The sequence below is a fragment of the Microtus pennsylvanicus genome, chromosome 1, assembly GCF_037038515.1.
Source record: "Microtus pennsylvanicus isolate mMicPen1 chromosome 1, mMicPen1.hap1, whole genome shotgun sequence".
Classification (NCBI taxonomy): Eukaryota; Metazoa; Chordata; class Mammalia; order Rodentia; family Cricetidae; genus Microtus; species Microtus pennsylvanicus.
In genome coordinates, this window is record NC_134579.1 from 212,755,940 (window position 1) to 212,776,818 (window position 20,879).

A 20,879-nucleotide genomic window follows, 5' to 3' on the forward strand; every position below is an offset into this window, starting at 1 on the left:
ACCCTTGCACTACTGAGTCTGGCTTTTAGGTGGGTTCTGGGGTTTTTTCCCTAAGAGTATATAGATTTGGTTTTGTGTGTAAATTTAAAAATACTTAGAACAATTTATTATTTTTTATTGTGTGTGTGATATGTGTTGACGATGGTACATGTGTGAAGGTCAGGTATGTAGAAATTGCTTCTTCAACTATGTGGATCCCAGGGAACTCAGGTTGTCAGGCTTGACAGCAAATGTTTTAGCCCCACAAGCCATGTTGCTACCCTGCCCCCTTTTGTTTTTCTTTTTTGTTTTCTTCTTTTGAATCTATGATGACCCTCCTGTCCTGGCTCTACCCCCCCCCCCTTGGAGTCAGAATCTTGGCTGTGTGGCCTCCTCCTGCCTCCACCTCTGCAGTGCTGAGATAATAAGATAAACACACTCACTGTTCCTGACCTACAGTGTCACAGACTTTTAAGATTTTAAAAATGAAAACCCTTTAGGTTATATCCGTCTTAAGTTAGGGGTTTTTGCTGTGAAGAGACACCAGGACCACAGCAACTCTTTGGGTTTTTTTGAGACAGGATTTCTCTGTGTAGCTCTGGCTGTCCTGGAACTTGGTTTGTAGACCAGGCTGGCCTTGAACTCAGAGATGCCTGCCTCTGCCTCCTGAGTGCTGGGATTAAAGGCGTCTGCCACTACCACCCAGCCACAGCAACTCTTATAAAAGAAAACATTTAATTGAGGCTGACTTACAATTCAGAAGCATGGTGGTACACAGGCAGACATGGTACTGGAGAAGTAGGTGTGTTTGCTAACCACTCCTGTTGAGTGTGTTTCTACCACCACGCTCACTTTAAAATTAGAGATAGCTCATCAAATACACAGCATGTTTGTGATATCCGGACCTCTTGGTTTGTATCTGTGTTTATAGTCCCTCTAAAGGAAGGGGCCTGAGTGAGTCTGAGAGCAGTGGAGAGGATGCTTCTCTGCTCAGAAGCTTAGAGCCCAGTGGCCTGGCCAGAGGGAAGGAACCTGCCGGGTGTGAGGAGTCTGGTCAAGTAGCCTGCTGTTTAGCGCCAGGTGGTCTGGGCTTCGCGTTCCCCAGTGTTTCCTTCCAGGTCACTCTGAGAAGTCGCCCTCCTCCGAGATCCAAATGGGTTTTGACAGCATACACAAGAAAAGGAGTGGGGCTGGAGAGATGGCTCAGAGGTTAAGAGCACTGCCTGCTCTTCCAGAGGTCCTGAGTTCAAATCCCAGCAACCACATGGTGGCTCATAGCCATTTATAATGAGATCTGGTGCCCCTTCTGGTCAGCAAGCATACATACAGATAGAACACTGAATACATAATAAATAAATCTTAAAAAAAAAAAGAAAGGGAGTTTCTGTATCTTGGATGTGCCTATAAAAGAATGACTTAATGTTGTGTTATTGGATAAGATGGTACTGTGCACGGGTGGCTGTGAGATGAAACAGGAACTTGGAAGTCTCTATATCACATCTGTCATTTTTTTTAAGATTTATTTATTTATTTATTATGTATGCAGTGTTCTGCCTGCATGTATGCTTGCAGCCAGAAGAGGGCACCATATCTCATTACAGATGGTTGTGAGCCACCATGTGGTTGCTGGGAATTCAACTCAGGACCTCTGGAAGCGCAGCCTGGGCTCTTAACCACTGAGCCATCTCTTCAGCCCCTACATCTGTCATCTTAATTGCTTTGTGTATGTGTGTGTGCCCGCGTATGTGAGTATGTGCACGAGTGTTGCATGTGTGAGTGGGTATGTGCGTGTGGGAGTTATGTGCGCTCATGTGTGTGAGAACTTTTCAGTGTTGTCATTGAAACTAAATACTTTCCAGAAAATGTAAATTATCTTAAAAATGTAGACTAAATGAGACAGTCGACCCTAGTGGTACAGCTCTTATCCTTGGAGCTTGGCTAACCCGGGTTTTTCCTGGCCTAGCCACTTCATAGCTGGATGGCATTGGGCGAGGTCATACTTGTTCTGAGCCTTGGTGTTTTGCCTCCTAAGCTGAGGAATTCAAGAGTATTGAAGATGGAGCAATTGTTGGGGTGGGTGCTACTTAGGGGTTGGCGCTGGGAGGAGCCTTGTCCTGAGGCACACATAGCCTGGCATCCTGCTCTCCCTCTGGTTCCCTGGTACTGAGGATGGGGGGAGGGCCTCATGTATGCCAGGCTCACTATCCTTAGCTGTCTCTCCAGCCCATTTCCTTCCTAATGTTTTGGTAAATAGTAGTAACCTGGAACTAACCTTCAGGTGGCCTTGGCCATAAAAGTGGACAGATCTTAGTGACTTAGCCTGAAGAACTTAACTGAAGAGAGCAGTTTTGTGTTCCAGAATGTAGCTATTGGTAACCTTGAGTTCCTGACTCTTACCTCCCATGCTCGTACTGCCATCCTGGTTTATATATGGTGCAGGGCCTCTGAAGCAGTTGCTTTTTGTTGCTGTGATGACCAAGACAACTTATAGAAGGAAGAGTTTATTTCACCTTAGGGTTCTAGAGGGACGCTCTGTAATGGTGGAAAAAGACGGCAGTGGATGTCTTGAACAAGAAGCTGAGACATTCCCATCCAGGCATTCGGTCTACAGGCAGGGAGCTCTGAGAACAGACTGGAAGCTGGGTGTGGCTGTGAAAGCCTGTCTCCCAGTGACGTGTTTCCTTCAGCAGGGCTCCACTTCCTAATGCTTCATAACCCACCCAAGAGCACCCCTAACTAGGAATCACGTGTTCAGATGTGTGTACTAACAATTGGGTGTCCTCATTTGAGGAGAGAGACTGAATTTTGCAAGGGTGGGAGGGACAGTGGGCAGATTTCAGGCTGTGTTTCAAGTTGACCAACTATGTTCCCAACCTTGGTGTTTTTTCCTTCTCACTGCCTGTTGCAGTCCCTCAAATGACTTTGAGTAACAGTGGAGAGCTGTGAGCATGCCCCTGGACCTCACTCCTCGGGAGGGCATGGAGACATCTCGTGTGCTCAGCTGCTGGTGTCTCCTCAAAACTGTGCCTCTTGGTAGAGTTAAAAGATTAAGGCTTTGCTTTCCCTTTGAGCTAGTGAACTGCCTGCCCTGCCGCCTTTGTCCAGTCTTCACTGTATAAACTTGGTAAAGGGTGGACTTTGGGCGCCTTTCTTGCTTAGCAGTGAACTGTTGCTATGGGATGGAATTTTAGTTTTGACTGTCCGTATTTGTTTCAAATAGAGAATTCTTTTCTAAAAGATAAAATGCCAGTTCGTTGTCCGCTCACTTCACTCTCTGGGGCTCTCATTCTCAGGTGCTTGCATGGCCAGCCCCATGCTGAGGTTTCAGCTTTTACAGACTCCGTTCTGAGGATGGTTACAGCCCGGGCCATTTGGCTGCTTGGCCTTTGACCTGCCAGAAAATTTACAGTCATCTAGTTCATGATTTTAAATGTAACAACTTCTACTGTTTATTTTTTGCTTTCTTTTTCTTTCTTGGGGCAAGGTCTCACTGTACAGCCCTAGCTGTCCTGGAACTCTCAATGTAGGCAAGGCTGACTTCGAACTCAACAGAGACCTGCCTCCTGAGCACTGGGATTAAAGGCATGGACCACTATGCTTGGCCTGAAATGGGTTCTCTGCTAGTCCAGGCTAGGGTAGGCTTCACTCTGTAGCCAGTTTGTCCTTAAACTATTGATCCTCCTTCCTTGGCTGCCCAGTGTCCATCACTGCACCTTGCCCTTGACTTCAGACGTGCAGCCCCTCCTCATTAACATGGCGCTTCTTTCTCCCTCTCTTCGGCTTATTGAGAGCTGTACACACCCTCGGGTCAGCTCGCTCTCACCGCACTGCAGGATTGACTCGGCTCCTGGGAGTTCCTGACGTGGTGTTTCGCTGAGTGACAGTGCACAGGTGCCAGGCCTGTCGTGTTGGATTGTTTTAAAGCAGCTGTAGTGTTCGCTGGAATTAGATCTCCAGTGCTAACAGCCTGCAGATTGCTAGGTTTCAGTTTAAAAGACACTGTGACCGAGTCTTTGCTCTTAGGTGGTGTGACTAAGAGCTGAACTAGCACACCTCCCTGGGAGCTGGGGGTTGAGTTCCATGGTGCCGAGGGCTCTGCCGGGGAGGGTTGCCCATGAGCCCCTAAATCAATTCCGAAGAAGCTGTGTTCAAAGACTTGAGTAGGTAACAGGATCTGCCCTCTCTGTTTATATCATCACTTCCATTTGATAAATTTGTGTGAGATACCAAGTGTATGTCTTCGGAAAGCAGCCTTCTCTCTGACTTCTGCGCACCTCACTGAACCCTGTTCATTTCGCTCCATCTGCATTTCCTTATGTTTGGTTCTCATTGCAGACTTCTGTGGCACTGTGGGTACTTCAGTCACTGGGCTGTGAGGAGCTGTACTGATGTCAGGCTAAAGTTTTCAGTGAACTGCCTGCCTGCCTGCCAGCTTGGAAAAACTTGGAATTACAGCTCGCAAATGAGAGATTAGCATTTCTCTGAAACTCCCCATAGCAATGAAATGTGCTAGTGTCCTGCAAATTGCTACCTGACCACTTTAAGGAAAGCTTCACTTTCTTCACATAGAATCAAGATTGCTTACTGCAGGATGGGCGTGGCTGACCCTGCCTCTGTGGCCTCCCTACCCGCTGCCGACTTCTTAGTCCTCCAGCTTTAACCAAGTTGCTCTCTTTCTTTTTTCCCCTTCACCCCTGAAGTCACTGCTACTTGTCAGGGCTCAGAGTAATTCCCCAGCCTGGCACAGCTGTGCCGTAGTCTTCAGTGATCCACTGCTTGCCCCCACTGACTCAGTTTCCATCAGAGCTTATATATATTGTGTGTACTGCTCACTTATTTCCCTTCCTTCTTCCAGGGGCCTGGGAACTTGGTCATTCTGTACCTCTTGGGAAATCTTGAGGCTGGGCCTCTGTAATCCCAGCACTGGGGAAAGGGGGACACGGGCATAGGGATGCCTACAAGTTTGGAATCCACCCCCACCCCTCATGTCCCCCCTCTCCCCCAGCCCGAGGAAGAAGAAACAGGTTTTATTGATGATTTTCTCTGGGCCAGCTACAGTGCTTGAGTGATTTTTTTTTTCATCATGATCCTCCTGGCTCTGGAGGTAACTAAGTCTGTTGAGTAGTCGCTGCTTTAAAGCCTGACTTCACCCCAAAGGCCTGGCACTTAAGTAACCAGTTTTTCAGGTTTGTAGTAGCTTAGTGGCCACAAATTCCCAGGACACTCCGTCACCTGCCAGATGCTCACACACCCTTCTTTTGGGCAGGGGCCTCTGATACTGGAGTCCAGGCCCAAGGTTAAGAGAGCTGTTTGTCCGTGATGCTAGTGGTACTGCTTGGGCAGTAAATTCTAGTCAGAGAAGGCTACGGACAGTACCTGGTAGCTTTGGGAACTTCTGTGGGTGTTTCCGTGGGGCACATGAGTAGAAATGGGTGGGAGCTGTCTCACTTCTGAACCTCTACCTCTGGGTAGCCTTATCCCAATAAGTCTGATTTAGTCTTTCTTTCCTCCTCTCATCAGAACTGTTCAAAGTTAATCAGAGTTTTTGTTTTGTGTGTGTGTATGTTGTAGTGATATTTCATTTGTATTTTAATAAATAAAGCTTGCCTGAAGATCAGGGAATAAAACAGCTCCACTGGTCAGCTTTACAGACCAGGCAGTGGTAACACATACTGCTAATCCCAGTCACCACACTAGTTGCCATAGAAACTGTGTGGTAACATGCATTTAATCTCAGAACTAGAGAGGATTATAAGATGGGAGGAGACAGCTCTCACTCACAGTCTCATTCTGAGATTCCTGGAGGCAGGATCGCCATTTCAGACTGAGGTAGAGTTAAGAGCCAGTGGCTGGCTGTTTTGCTTTTCTGACCTTCAGGTCCAATTTCTCTCTCTGAGTTTTTATTAATCATGCTTTAGTATGTGTGTGTTTTGTTTTTTTTTAAAGCACATTCTCAAGAAACTTCTTACCCACTCTCTTCCTTTTCTTTTTACCCTTGCTGAGAAAATGGACCCCAGTTTATAAAATGGGCAAGCATTCTCCCAGGGAAGAGTAGAGGAAGAGTAGATAATTACTTGGCAGAACCAAAAAAATCCCAATGATTTTGTTTGAGGTGTTCAGGTTGACAGTAGCAAATAGTCAGAGAGGGTTCTGCAGAGTTCTCTGTAGGGAACCGGCCTGCAGAAGATCTTGTCTTGTGGTGAGCAGAGTTATCAAGTCAGTTGAGATCCAGACTATAGTCTGCCAGAAACAGGCCAGCTTTATACATTATAGCTAGTTTTAAAAAAAATAACAATAAAAAACTTGAGGAATGGAGCTCGATTGATGGAGTCCCTGTCTAACATGCAGCTAGGGGGCCTAGGTTTGGCCCCTGACCTCAGCACTCAGGAGATGGGGACAGGGTTGTCAAGGAAAAAGCTTGAGAGTTAAAAACAATCCCTTGGAAAGACTGGAGAGATGGCCTAGTAGTTAAGAGCCCTGGCAGCTCCCAAATGCCTGCAACTACAGTTCCAGAGGAACTGACACCCTCTTGTGGGCTCCTTGGGCACCGTACATATGTAATGCACAGATGTACATGCTGGCAAAATACCCATACATATAAAATATTCAACACAGAATAAAATACAGCAGTCTTCTGGGTCTTCAGCACTCTGGGGTGACTGGGCTGGACCCACCTCACACAGTGTACGCTCACCTGAGTTGATGTTCTTAGAGTAAGCATGGATTTGAGTATTCTCAGGTTTTCCCAGCCAGGTGGTGTGGGGTAAAAGGGCCAGCCAAAGAAACCCACCCTGGCCCTGAAACCAGTGCTAGAGAAACACACTTTGACTCTAGACTCAGAGTCAGTGAAAGAAATATGCCCTGGCCCTGAAATTAGAGCCAAAAGGCTAAAAAGGGCCAGTGAAAGAAAGACTCCTTGGCCCAGAAACCAGAGCCATCTGCCCTTGATCAACTAAGCAGAGAACGGACCAATCACTGAGCACGAGATCTAGCCAATCTGAGCTCGAGGGACTGAAATCTGACTAGTTCCACCCTGAAAATCTCCTAAGGAGCCCTGTGTAAGCATTTCCACCCTGACAGAGGCAGCCTCTCTCCTGGGTTCTTCCCTTCCAATAAATCTCTTGACCGAGGATTGAGTGAGACCTTCTTTCATGGGGAGCAGAGACTGAGCAGGGCTGAAACAGCTTGGCTGGGGAAGCCTTCTCCTGCTGGAGCAGGGCTGTAAGCTGCTACGCTTACAGTGACCTGTGGTATTCCTTGGCTCCTGACTGCTAGAACCCCTTTCCATCCGAGCTGTAAGGCTTAAGGCGGCACTTGGTAGATTATATCCTGGCCACTCTTTCTTTCTTTCTTTCTTTCTTTCTTTCTTTCTTTCTTTCTTTCTTTCTTTCTTTCTTTCTTTCTTTCTTTCTTTCTTTCTTTCTCTTTTTTTGATTTTTCAAGACAGGGTTTCTCTGTGGTTTTGGAGCCTGTCCTGGAACTAGCTCTTATAGACCAGGCTGGTCTCGAACTCACAGAGATCTGCCTGCCGAGTGCTGGGATTAAAGGCGTGCGCCACGACCGGCTTTTTCAAGTTTGCCACATTTGACTTGGTATTTTTGGCTAATGAAAGTATCTTCTTGTTTGCAGTAGTTGAAACAAATATGGCTAGAATGTCAAATCAGAGAGGAGTTAATTGTCAGGTCAGTGACAGTGACAAATGGCCTATCTTCTTTTCTAGCTACACTTGGGAAGCTGTTGATTCCAAAAACAACGCAGTTTATAAGATAAACGTCTGTGGAAATGTGGATCTTCCAGAGTGTGGGTCGACAAGTGCTGTTTGTATGTATGACTTAAAGACAAAAACCTTTCGATCAGTGGGTAAGTAAAATAACATTATGTAAGCATAATGCATGCCTCTAGTGGTGTACACAACTGTATGCTTATATTATAATATAAATAACATAAATAATAATTTAATAGACATTTTTTAAAAGATTATTTTGGCCATGTGTTTGCGTGATTCGGGTTCCCACAGCTTTGGCTTTGCGATGGGTGCGGGTGCAGGTTTGAGTTTGTGTTTCCGCGGCATGGGTTCCGGTTTCTGCGGCACGCCTTCAGTTCAAAATCTCTGTTCTTGCCGCGCTTTCTGCAGTGCGGCCTGGCAGGGCTTCGAAATTTCGGTTTCTGCGGCGCCCCTAGCTTCGGGTTTGGATTCCCGCGGCGCGGGTTTGTGGGTTCCTGTGGTGTTGTTTCAGTTCATGGAGTCCCTTCGCTCGGCTAGGCTCTGGGCAGTCCCCTCACGTGGAGTGTGGCTCAGGCTTGGCTTCACCCGCACTTAGCTTGTCCCCCTCACGCCTAGCTGGGCTTGGCCAAAGCTTGCCTCTGGGGCAACAGAGTGCTGAGTGACTGTCCCCCTGCAGCTGTGCAGTGAGATCCATCGCTGTTCTTTGTAAATCCTGCAGCTCAGATGGAAAGGGACCTAGCCTTCTGGGCTGGAAGCTGGGCTGCATTTGAAAAGACAACCCTGCATGCTTAACGCTCCTGGTTTGTGTAGAGCTTATCTGTGAGCAGAAGGCCCTATATGTCGTATGTGTGTTCACTATTTTCATCCTGATTCCCTCGGAATAGGCGACTCTGATTTGAAAAGTTCATCCAGATCCCTCCTGGAATTCAACACCACCGCGGACTGCTACCCTTCAGATTCCCAGCACAGAACGCAGAGCAGCATTACCTTTCTGTGTGGGAAGACCCTGGTGAGTGGGCCACAAGGTGTAGTCTCCCTTCTGGCATTCTTGTGAGAGAAGTCCTGATCCAGGAGGGATAAGGGCTAAAATTAACAGCCAGACTCGGTCCACATTCACTCACCCCATCCAGAACCACTAAGCAGGCAAATCTTAAACATGGTGAGACTTGAGTTAGGATGAATGTTAATTTTGAATCAGCCCGTAACTGCTCATTGTACACATTGAGATCTTAATGTCTCTGGGTGGCATCATGAACTGTGGAGGTGGTGATGTAGAGTAAACTAGCTGCTGACTTCTGCCGATTGCTCTAAGGGTTTGGTGTTCACTGTATGGGAAACAGGGTTTGAAGATGAACTGGGGCTTTCACATGGGTTGGGGAGGTAGAAGTTAGTTACCGAGGGTCTGTTGATCTGGAGTCATCCCTGGCTGCCAGAAGGGACTGCCTGGGGTGGGGTCTGGTGAGTCTACAGGGCTCCTTAGGGACCTCCTCACAGGATGTATGAGGTCATACTTTCTGGCTTTGATTTTGCTGATTTTTGGTCAGAGAACATTGGGCTCTTGAGAGGAAGATGAAGACTCACTTCCCATGCGTTTACTTTGCTTGTGGAATTGGAGCGGCTGGCGTGTCTGGAGACTCTCCTATCCCAGCCTTTCCATTTGGGGAAGTTCTTGGTAACCTTGTTACACAGCAATTAGGACTCCTTGTCACACCGTTAGTTTACCTGTGAGGTGAAAGACAAACTTTCACTATCAAGTGGTATGGTAACTTTTTTTTTAAACAGGGAACTCCTGAGTTTGTGACTGCCACAGACTGCGTGCATTACTTTGAATGGAGGACTACTGCAGCCTGCAAGAAGGACATATTTAAAGCTGATAAGGAGGTAATGGGGTCGGGGCCTATTTGGCTATGAAATCTACTGTGGAGACCCCGAGAGACAGAAAGGGTGTGGATTTGGATGGGAGAGGAGGGGGAAGAATTTTGAGGAGTTAGGAGAGGGGAAACCATAATCAGAATGTTTCTTGAAAGAAAAATCTTTTTTTCAAGAAAAGGAAAAAAAAACTTCATAGAAGGTTGTTACTGGGGATGGTGGGAGATTTCACATATTAGGTTTTATTTTTGTGGATGTCAGGGTCTGTTTGTACAGAGAAGCTATGAGATTCATTTGTTAAAAATTACTTCCAGTCTGGCTTCTGGTAGTGTACATGACACACACAGCCAGGCCTGGGTCCCACCTCTGGGGCCCTCAGGGATCTAACTGCTTCATCTTCCTCTGCTCCGGCTCCCTACTCATGGTAGATCTCACTTGGATGATTCTTTTTCTGCCAGTTTTTTAAAATTAATTAATGAATTATTTATTAAAGATTTCTGCCTCCTCCCCGCCACCGCCTCCCATTTCCCTCCCCCTCCCCCGATCAAGTTCCCCTCCCTCATCAGCCCAAAGAGCAATCAGGGTTCCCTTCCCTGTGGGAAGTCCAAGGACAGCCCACCTCCATTCAGGTCTATTAAGGTGAGCATCCAAACTGCCTAGGCTCCCACAAAGCCAGTATGTGCAGTAGGATCAAAAACCCAGTGCCATTGTTCTTGAGTTCTCAGTAGTCCTCATTGTCCGCTATGTTCAGCGAGTCTGGTTTTATACCATGCTTTTTCAGACCCAGGCCAGCTGGCCTTGGTGAGTTCCCGATAGAACATCCCCATTGTCTCAGTGTGTGGGTGCACCTCTTGCGGTCCTGAGTTCCTTGCTCGTGCTCTCTCTCCTTCTGCTCCTGATTTGGACCTTGGGATTTCAGTCCGGTGCTCCAATGTGGGTCTCTGTCTCTGTTTCCTTTCATCACCTGCTGAAGGTTAATATTCAAGAGGATGCCTATATGTTTTTCTTTGGGTTCACCTTCTTATTTAGCTCCTCTAGGATCACGAATTATATGCTCAATGTCCTTTATTTATGGCTAGAAACCAAATATGAGTGAGTACATCCCATGTTCCTCTTTTTGTGTCTGGCTTACCTCACTCAGGATAGTGTTTTCTATTTTTATCCATTTGCATGCAAAATTCAAGAAGTCCTTGTTTTTTACTGCTGAGTAGTACTCTAATATGTATATATTCCATACTTTCTTCATCCATTCTTCCATTGAAGGGCATCTAGGTTGTTTCCAGGTTCTGGCTATTACAAACAATGCTGTTATGAACATAGTTGAGCATATACTTTTGTTGTATGATAGGGCATCTCTTGGGTATATTCCCAAGAGTAGTATTGCTGGGTCCAGGGGTAGGTTGATCCCGAATTTCCTGAGAGACCGCCATACTGCTTTCCAAAGTGGTTGCACAAGTTTGCATTCCCACCAGCAATGGACGAATGTACCCCTTTCTCCACAACCTCTCCAGCAAAGGCTATCATTGGTGTTTTTATTTTAGCCATTCTGACAGGTGTAAGATGGTATCTTAAAGTTGTCTTGATTTGCATTTCCCTGATTGCTAAGTGTCTTTTGGCCATTTGAATTTCTTCTGTTGAGAATTCTCTGTTCAGCTCAGTGCCCCATTTTATAATTGGGTTGATTAGCCTTTTATAGTCTAGTTTCTTGAGTTCTTTATATATTTTGGAGATCAGACCTTTGTCAGTTGCGGGATTGGTGAAGGTCTTCTCCCAGTCAGTGGGTTGCCTTTTTGTCTTAGTGACAGTGTCCTTTGCTTTACAGAAGCTTCTCAGTCTCAGGAGGTCCCATTTATTCAATGATGACTTTAATGTCTGTGCTGCTGGGGTTATACGTAGGAAGTGGTCTCCTGTGCCCATGTGTTGTAGAGTACTTCCCACTTTCTCTTCCATCAGGTTCAGTGTGTTCGGACTGATATTGAGGTCTTTAATCCATTTGGACTTGAGTTTTGTGCATGGCGATAGATACGGATCTATTTTCATTCTTCTACAGATTGACATCCAGTTTTGCCAGCACAATTTGTTGAAGATGCTCTCTTTTTTCTATTGTATACTTTTAGCTCCTTTATCGAAAATCAGGTGTTCATAGGTTTGTGGGTTAAAGTCAGGGTCTTCTATTCGATTCCATTGGTCGACTTCTCTGTTTTTATGCCAATACCAAGCTGTTTTCAATATTGTAGCTCTGTAATAGAGTTTGAAGTCAGGGATCTGCCAGTTTTTATTGCTAGAGTCTCATGTAAGCCAGGCTGGCCCCAGACTTGGTACGTGGCTGGGGATGACCTGAATGAAACTTTAATCCTTCTACCCTCCTGTGATGGTTAAGCCCGATTGTCTGCTTGATAGATTTAGAGTTCCCATGGAAATGAACCTCTGGGTGTGTATGGGGCTTTCTAGATTGACTTCATTGAGGTCGGAAAGCAGACCTGACTGTGGGTGGGAACCTTTCTGGGGCTCAGGTCCTGGAGTGAGCAGAAAGCAGGAACTGAACTGAGCACCAACGTGTCTGCTTCCTTGTTGTGAATTAAATGTGACAGTGGCCACACACGCCTGTTGTCTGCCGTGATGAACAGAGAGCCAAATAAGCCCCCTTCCTGAAGTGCCTCAAAGAGGAGGAAAGCAACTGAGGCACTGGGGCTGCGGATGTGAGCCTGGCCGCTGTCTGCTCTCTTCGTTAGAGCTCCAGCCTCAGCTGGGGTGCCTGCCCCAGATGGTGCCTTTTAAATCAGCACCTAATCCAGTAGGTTCTGGGAGAATCTGTGTCTCTGCACCCCCTCTCCTAGTACCTGGGGAGACTTTGCAGAGGTGGTGCTGGTAGCCTGGCTAAAGCTAGAACAGTGAATAGACTTACAGCAGCAGAGGCAGTAGCTCAGGGTTAAGTCTCTCAGACAGACCTTCCCCAAGGCCTCTGGGGACAGGCTTTCCCCAGCCTTACTCCTGCCTTCCAGTCTTTGCCTAGCTAGAGGGCTGCTGCTTGTTCCCGTTCTCACAGCCCATGGCGCGTTGCGCTCTGAGTAAATGCTGTGTGTCTCTTGCTTGTGTGGGGACACTGATTTGTGGGGTTGAAACACTTACGTTCGCTGTTCTTTCTGGCTCTTTGAAGCAATCTGGACCTCATTCCATAGCCTAGGCCGTCAGCACCTTGGTTGCTTTTGACACAACCCAGTTAGTCAGACTTCTTGCCTTCTTTCTAGGGAAATGTGGTGTTCAGCTGGAGTTCCCTCCTGTCACAGGCTCCTCCACCCCACCCCGTTGTCAGAGAGTCCTGGGTCTGAGAAGCAGGGCGTGTGTGGTAGATTGCTTAAGGATCTTCGGCTAGTCAGCCACTCTTGGAGGTGAAGTAGGGGAGTGTGGGGTTTGATGTGATCTCTTAGCTCTTTGTGATATCGTACAAGGCCAGTCTAGGGAAAAGGTCAGTGGACAGAACCTTCCTGCAGGTTTGATAATGTCTAAGAGACATTTGAGAGCCGGGTGTTAAACAGTTAACTGTTGTACCCTCACCTGCCATCTAAGAGATAAAACATTAGAGCGTTTTGTTACAGAGAATGTACTTGGAAATGGCTGTAGAGACTGGATTTTCAGACTGGTTGGTTGGGCGGTGTGATAGTGTGCTTCCTACTGCTGTGATAAGCACCATGGCTAATAGCAGCTTGGGGAGGAAAGGGTATTTTGGGATACATTCTTTTCATGCAATTTCAAATAAAATCTTATCAGTAGCTACTTTTCCCTTGGTGGCCAGGGCCTTTTCACTCCTGGGTTCATCTTTGAATGTGCATGTTTTTGTTTATGAAAGAGTCAAAACTTCAAAGCACAGGATTTTTCTGACAGTAGTGAACCCCTTGATATTTTTATTATAAAATGCCCGTTAGTTCACAGAGATGAGAGAATGGTCATGAATGAGAGTGGAGTAAGGATACTTCAAGCCGCCCATCATAGGGTTTCTATTGCTGTGAAGACACACCATGATCACTGCAGCTCTATAAAGAAAACATTTAATTGGTATGGCTAATGAAGGGGTCTGGTCGATTGATAAATAACCAGACCAGCTCATTACAAAAGATTTAGGTTTTTTTTTTTTTTTTGAGACAGGGTTTCTCTGTGGTTTGGAGCCTGTCCTGGAACTAGCTCTGTAGACCAGGCTGGTCTCGAACTCACAGAGATCCACCTGCCTCTGCCTCCAAAGTGCTGGGATTAAAGGCTTGTGCTACCACTGCCCAGCAAAAGATTTAGTTTTTAATAATTGAGGAAAAAGGGAAAACTTACAGGACCAAAGATCCCCCGAACACCAGGAGCGCTGGGAACCAAAGAGGAAGAAACAAGCGCACCTGGGTATTTTATCTGTTTTCTTTGGCCCCAGGGGGACACACCCTAAACAGAAGGTGATTGGCTGAAGTCCCCCATCAATGGCTTGCCTACTGGAGCAGCTGTTTGGCTATGTGTGTGGAGGAGGCTGGGAGTCTTGTGGAATTTGGCTGTTGCTCCCTGAGTAGTAGGAACCTTTTTGAGCAGGGAGAGGTGTTCTGGTTTTTGAAGATTGGTCATGTTGTGAAGTCATGGGCTAGGGGTGTGTGTAGGGGATCAAAGCTGCAATTGGGGAACCTGTTAGAGACTGTTGGATTCTGGTAGTTTGGACAAGGGTGGTCATGGTGGAGGTGACAGAAAGTAGGACACCAGGGGCCGACTCGGAGAATCAACTGACGGAACTAGCTAGTACTTGGATATGGGATATGCAGGAACTTGGCCGCAGCCAGAGGTCATGGTTTTGACCCCAGGCTACTTGCTGATTCCCCCCACCCCCAATTGTCTGAGGTGGAGGACTGCATGCTGTTGGGAAACCGTATGCTCAAGTGAATATTTCGAAGTGGTTTCTGTGCCGGGTGGTGGTGGTGAGAGCAGCAGATCCTTCAGATCTGGATCATCTGACAGGTGTCTGAGCCATTCACATGGCAGCAAGGTTGAGCCGGCACAGGGGAGGGGGGCCAGGCGCCTATTGGGAGCACCTCTGTGTTTGTGATTGTTTTAAATGTTGCCTATTGCATGTGCATGGTATGTGTGGGTTGCACTTGGGGAGATCTGAGAGGACACTTTGTGGAGCTGGTTCTCACCTTTCACCTTTCGGTGGCTTCTGAGAATTAAATATAGTCTCCAGCCAGGCGTGTGTGCTAAGCACCTTTACCCACTCAGCCTCCCTACTCGAACCACCTCTGGATTTAGAATCAGAAGATGGTGAGGATGCAGCCAGGGCAGCAGGAAATAGTTTCCTCTGGACAGGAATCTAAGGGAAAGGGGAGTGAAGGGCCTCAGGCTGTGGTCATTCTCTATCACAGGCCTAAGAAGTGAGCTTCAGATCTGGCAAGAGGCAAACTCACCTGGCAGGTGTGGCTCTGGTGGGTGAGGGGCAGGCTCCAGGTATAACGGTGCTAGGAAGAAGAGACAAAGGACAGGGCGGCTTAGGGACTTTTCTCTTGAGGTGCAGAGAAGAGAAGATAGCTGTAAGGAAAGACACTGGCAAGGAGGCGGATCTTGTTGCATACTGCAGGACGTGGTCCAGGCCTGGTGAACCATGGTGATGGGAGGTGAGAGGAGGTGGTTAGGGATGTGCAGCCTTAAGAAGGGGCAAAGCCCTTAGAGATGCTCTAGAAGACTGAACTGTTTTTTTGAGACAAGGTCTTAACTATGTAGTCCTGGCTGGCCCGGGAACTTGCTATGTAGGCCAGGTTTGCCTCAAACTCACAGAGTTCTTCCTGCCTCTGCCTCCTGAGTGCTGGATTAAAGGGGCGCGCCACCACACCTGACAGAACCATGTTTGTTTTCACCTAAGGGATAGAAATCATGGTTGTGTGGTGTCCATCCCAAGTTTGTGGTCTGCCGGCCCCAAGCTGTGGGGTAAAGGAAGGCTGGCTCACTGTCCTCTGCTTCCCTAGGTGCCATGCTATGCATTTGATGAGAAGTTAAAGAAGCATGATTTAAACCCACTGATCAAGTTGAGTGGTGGCTACCTGGTAGACGATTCTGATCCTGACACATCTCTGTTCATCAACGTGTGTCGAGACATAGGTAAGTCTTTTACGGGAGCAGGGTGGGAAGTGGTCGTCACTTGCCCGTTAGTTCTCTCTGGAGAACTGCGTTCTCTCCCTCAGCAAATCTGATCCTTTCCTCCTCCAACCCCGCAAATTCTGTTCAAGCAATTGCTTCTGCTGAAGGTTTTCTCTGCCAGATACTTTGGGATTTGGGGCTCCATGGTGAGATTTGTTTCAGTTTGCTGTGTTTACCCAAGCCCCGAGGCTTTGGATTGGAGGCTGGGTCAAAGGGACGGAGGAATGAGAAGGCTTTGAGAGTGTGGCTGTCATGTGTGCTGGGGTGGGAATGACTCTGGTTTTCTTTGGAGAACTGTGAGAGGCCAGGTTATCTTTTCCTGATAACCAGAGGCTGTAAATGAAGGCCTTTATCTCAAAAGGGCCTTCTAGTTTTACTGCGTATTTATTTATTACTTGCTACGCCCCCAGTTCTTGTGCTTTCTTCATGGGCTCAGCACTGGGAGCCCTGTAGACCAGGACTGCTCTTTCTGCTGTGCTAACTGCAATTGTGCCATAAAGAAATTGTACTGACAAGTAAGAAAATTTAAAAAGGAAAGAAATAGGAGGCCATAGTTTTCTGTTTTCCTTATGTTTCTTTCTTAATATATATGAGATATTGGTCTTAGAAAAATTTTGGGGAAAAAATACCAGTTCAGTACTACATGACACTTGGTGGTAGATATGTCAGTTCTTTATATTGAGTACAAGCACATTCATCTTACCTGTGTATTCTAATTAGCTGTTTAAAATAATATTTAGACCCTACCCAGGACTGCTAGTGACCAGAGGTGACGTCAGGCTTTTCGTGTGAGGTTACAATAACTTCAGTTTGATCCTAAACTTCTGCAACACTGTGATGTTTCAATCTGGAAAACATTGAACTTTCTCGTTCTTTTTTTGTTTTTTTGAGACAGGGTTTCTCTGTGACTTTGGAGCCTGTACTGGAACTAGCTCTTGTAGACCAGTCTGGCCTCAAACTCACAGAGATCCACCTGCCTCTGCCTCCCAAGTGCTGGGATTAAAGGCGTGTGCCACCACTGCCTGGCGAAATTTCTAGTTCTTAAATTCCATTTGGAAAACAAAATTGTGTTCCTTAAAAACAAACTTTTGAATATTGCTTTAATTCAATAAATACTTTAGTTTTTCTTTCCAATTTTCTGGTAGTTTTGGGAGAAATCATCCTTTATGGTCTTTAAAGGTGGTCTCGTGTTTTCCGCTGCTCCTTCTTGAGCCCTAGGAAGTTACCCCATACTAACTTTGAGGGTCCCTAAGGCCACATGTCTACATTAGACCTGTGACTATTATTTGATGACTTGTCTTTTCTTGCCCGTGGGTACCAGCAGTCTGCCTGCCGTGAAGGCTCTGAAGTGGTAGCCCCTCATGGCAGTTGCTGTGTGTGGAAATAAGCAGCTGTTTTGACTCCAGTGGGGCTTGGAGAGCCGGCAGGCGGCAGGGTGTCCTTTCACTGTGACTACGGTGGTTGTTGAGGTCTGGGGAGGTGCTGCAGGTTCCTTCCATGTATAGTGCTGTTTAAACTTTCTGTGGCTTGGCTGCTTTAGAGGTTCCATCATAGCCTTATCATCCTAAAGTTTCTGCTGTCTTGGAGCTTAGGGCTGGGAGGAGGAAGTACCTGGTGGAAGAGTAAACACAGTGTGATCCAAGGACTAGTGGGGAGCGAGGGTGCTGGGAGATGGGGAGAGTCTTTTAACTTGTCCCTATAACACCCAATTTTCTAGCATCTCAAACTTAAAGGGACGATGCTAGAGTTAGACTTAGCGCAGATGTGAACATTTGTAACCACAGGTGACAAAGGAATGTCTGTCACCTGGGCGCCCTTATGTGCCAGGCAGACTGGGACCTGGTAGGTATTTCTTCGCCCACACGCTAGGTGGAAAGTTGATTGGTTCAGGCAGACTCTCAGAATGTAATGGGTGGGTTGTGAAAACTCGTTTGTTTGTTTCGAGACCTGGACGTAAGGATTCACATGAATTCTGCTTTTGTCACTTGCTCTGCCTTAAGTCATCTGTGCTGTTTTGCAGACTCTCTTCGGGATCCAAGCTCACAGCTGAGAGCCTGTCCTGCTGGCACCGCCGCCTGTCTGCTGAAGGGAGACCAGGCGTTTGACGTTGGCCGGCCGAAGGAGGGACTGAAGCTGGTGAGCAAAGACAGGTCAGTCTGTAGCCACCTGGGTGGCTTATTTTAGGTCCTCAATAAGAGAGTGCCTTTTAGGAGGACTGATGGAGAAGAGAAGGGAATGGAAGCTTGGTATTGGGGATGCTGGCATGATCCGTGTGAAGATGCCATTGTGAGACCCATTGGTCTGCACAGTTAATACTGGTAAAAGAGGAGAACAAGAACAAATTTGACTTCTAGGAGCTAGGGAGGCACATCCCATTTCCAGCAGGTTCTCTGGCCTGTCTCAAGCTGGTTTACATGTTGCTCGCTTATTTTATTAGGTAACATTCATTTGGCTTTATTTGGCTTTGTGAGACAGTCTTGCTGTGCAGCTCAGAGTTTTTTTTTTTTTTATTAATTTTTGATTTCTTGAGACTGGGTTTCTCTGTAGCTTTGGAGCCTGTCCTGGAACTAGCTCTTGTAGACCAGACTGTCCTCTAACTCACAGAGATCCTCCTGCCTCTGCCCACTGAGTGCTCGGATTAAAGGCGTGCGCCACCACCTCCGGGCTTCAAAGTAGGTTGGGGTCCTTGACTCTGCTCATGTTTTTCATTTTGTATCACTTGTTGCGTTAGCCTTAACCTTTCTTTTGGAGAAGTACGTGAGGCAGTTTGCTGGTGGCCCTCAGCATACAGCAGGGCCTGAACTGGAAAAGGCTGGGAGTTTTCCATGGCCTCATATCCTCTCAACAACGGAACTGTTGCATGAGGGTCCTGTTTGTTTTGCCTCTTTAACATCCCCGGGGTCTGGTAGTCAACTGATGAAGCATGTTGTTAGGGCTGCAGCATTTGGAGTTGGGAGGGATAGTTCAGAGCGGCAAGTTGGTGACTGACTGAGGGCTCAGGGAATGGAGGGTACCATGCAGAGCATGACTTGTCTATTGCCAGCACTGTGCGCTGGTGCATGGGAGATAAGGGCATGTCCCACAGCTGAGGCAGGAGCCTGCTGACTGGTTTGAGCACTTCCTAGCAGGGACTTCGGTTGGGCTTTGGGTATAGCAGCCCTAGCCTGTGACTGCTGTGCCTGCCATCTTGACCAGCCACAGATTGACAGGTTGACATACAGATGCAGTTGGATGTCAGGGGAAGATCATGTGACCTTGTGCAGAAAATTGTTAGGCCTCCCCAGCTACGTTGATCTGTTTTCTTAGGTTTTCACAGAAGTGTTCTTTATGGAGAAACTTCCTTCAGGATTTGTATGTGCTCACTGACTGTCATGTTGGTCTGACTTTCAACAGGGAGATCTCTGAAGCTTATACTTTGATGCTTTTTAAAATGGAAATGTGACTGTTTATTAGTTCCCTCTGCTAGTCCACTCCTCAAATGTGCTGACTGCCCAGGGCAATGCATCTGTTTGAATGTGATCTGCCCTTCTGTAATAGAGTTTCTCCACATGGCTTCTGCAGGCTTGTTCTGACTTATGTGAAGGAAGAGGGTGAAAAGCCAGACTTCTGTAATGGTCACAGCCCTGCAGTGACGATAACATTTGTGTGCCCATCTGAGCGGAGAGAGGTGAGTGACTTGTCTCTAAGTAACTTTAAAGATGTGATCCTCAGGGAGACTGGCCCAAATGATCGTGTGTCTGTGTTTGAGACATGCAAGGGTGGTGGACTAAAGGGATCTGGGACTTTCAGTGGGGAGACTGCTTCTATGAGCGCGGGCTCCCTGGGCTGCCCAGTTTGCTTGTCCTTGTGGGCTAGTTTAGAGGTAGGGTCTTCTTGTGGCTCCTCAGCTTCCCAAGTGCTGGGGTGCAGGTGTGCATCCCTAATGCCCTTCTCTTATCACACCAACTGGGAAGGCGTGGAGTAGTGTTTGTTGTCACCTGGATGAGGTGAGTAGTTTATGGGTAAATGTGCATGTGTGTATGTGTTTAGCAAATAGTTGAAAAGCTTCAACTAATCTGAATCCTGAGACTTTTCTTCTTTCAGTGGGTGTTTCTGTGTATGAGTTTAGTTTGTGTGTGGTGTAGATAAATCTGGAGGCCAGAGAACCTAGCATGTCATTTCTCAGGTTCCCACAGCCAGGTTATGCTTGCTGATCTGGTCAGCAAGCCTCAGGGATCTACCTGTCTGCACCTCCCCAGTGCTGGGATTACAGGTGTGCACCACAGTGTCTGGCTTTTTAAAAAGTAGGTTCTGGAGATCAAAATTACACGGCAGTAACTTTACGTACTGAGTTACCTTCCCACCCCTGAAGCCTGGGATTCTTGTAGGGAGGAAGTCACTTTTCTCTCCCCCCCCTCCCGTTTTGTCTCCTGCCTGCCATCTCTCTCACTCACAGTCCTAGACAGATTTATTACTCTATCTCTTGGCTGCGTTTAATTTCCATTTTATTTATTTACTTCTTGGTTGCTGGGGTTGAAAACCAGGGCCTTGGACATGCCAGCAGCTATTTTAATTACTGCAGAGCTGCTTTTAAATCTTGGAGAGAGGCAGGTGGTCAGGTATCTTTTTTGAATGCATAGTTTGTTGTTCATACATAATAAAAGAGGGAAACAGTTCCCATGAAATAAACCTAACAACCTAACAGTTTCACTCTACATGATGACACCGATATCCAGAGGCAGAGTTCACTCGTGGACAGTTGGTAGAGGTGGTGGCACCAAGGAGGTTACCAGTCTGAAGGCCCAGTGCCCAGCAGACCCCCACGTCCACACCCACTGGTGGGAAGGACGGTGAGTGGCTGCTAGCTCCACTGCAGGTGTTCCTTGAAGGTGTCAGAGGCACAGGCGCAGCCACAGGTGTGCTTAGTCAGGTCAGCGGGGTGTGGGACGTTCACTACCTACAGAGCCGGGCTATCGGCAAGTTGTGGTCACCTGAAGGGTCTCTTGTTGCTAGTGTGTGCATGGCTCTTGTGTGCTGAGGTCCATTGGAGGTGACCAGCGTCTGCTGAGCCTCTTGGAGCCTGGGTTTGTATGACCCTGCTGAGGATTTCTTGTCTTTGCAGACCTTTTGGCCTCTGCTCCTGATTGATAGGGGTCACCTGATCCCAGTGTGTTGC

The 20,879-nt window shown here is 47.2% G+C and overlaps 1 protein-coding gene across 1 annotated transcript in view; it reads left to right on the top strand.

Moving 5' to 3' along the window:
* Igf2r (insulin like growth factor 2 receptor) overlaps window positions 1-20,879 on the top strand; it is a 97,357-nt gene that overhangs the window by 15,540 nt on the left and 60,938 nt on the right. Inside the window, exons 2-7 of the mRNA XM_075950782.1 lie at window positions 7,700-7,839; window positions 8,590-8,714; window positions 9,488-9,586; window positions 15,553-15,685; window positions 17,745-17,874; window positions 19,286-19,391. Coding sequence (XP_075806897.1) covers window positions 7,700-7,839; window positions 8,590-8,714; window positions 9,488-9,586; window positions 15,553-15,685; window positions 17,745-17,874; window positions 19,286-19,391 — 733 coding nt within the window. The remainder of the gene's footprint in view (window positions 1-7,699; window positions 7,840-8,589; window positions 8,715-9,487; window positions 9,587-15,552; window positions 15,686-17,744; window positions 17,875-19,285; window positions 19,392-20,879) is intronic.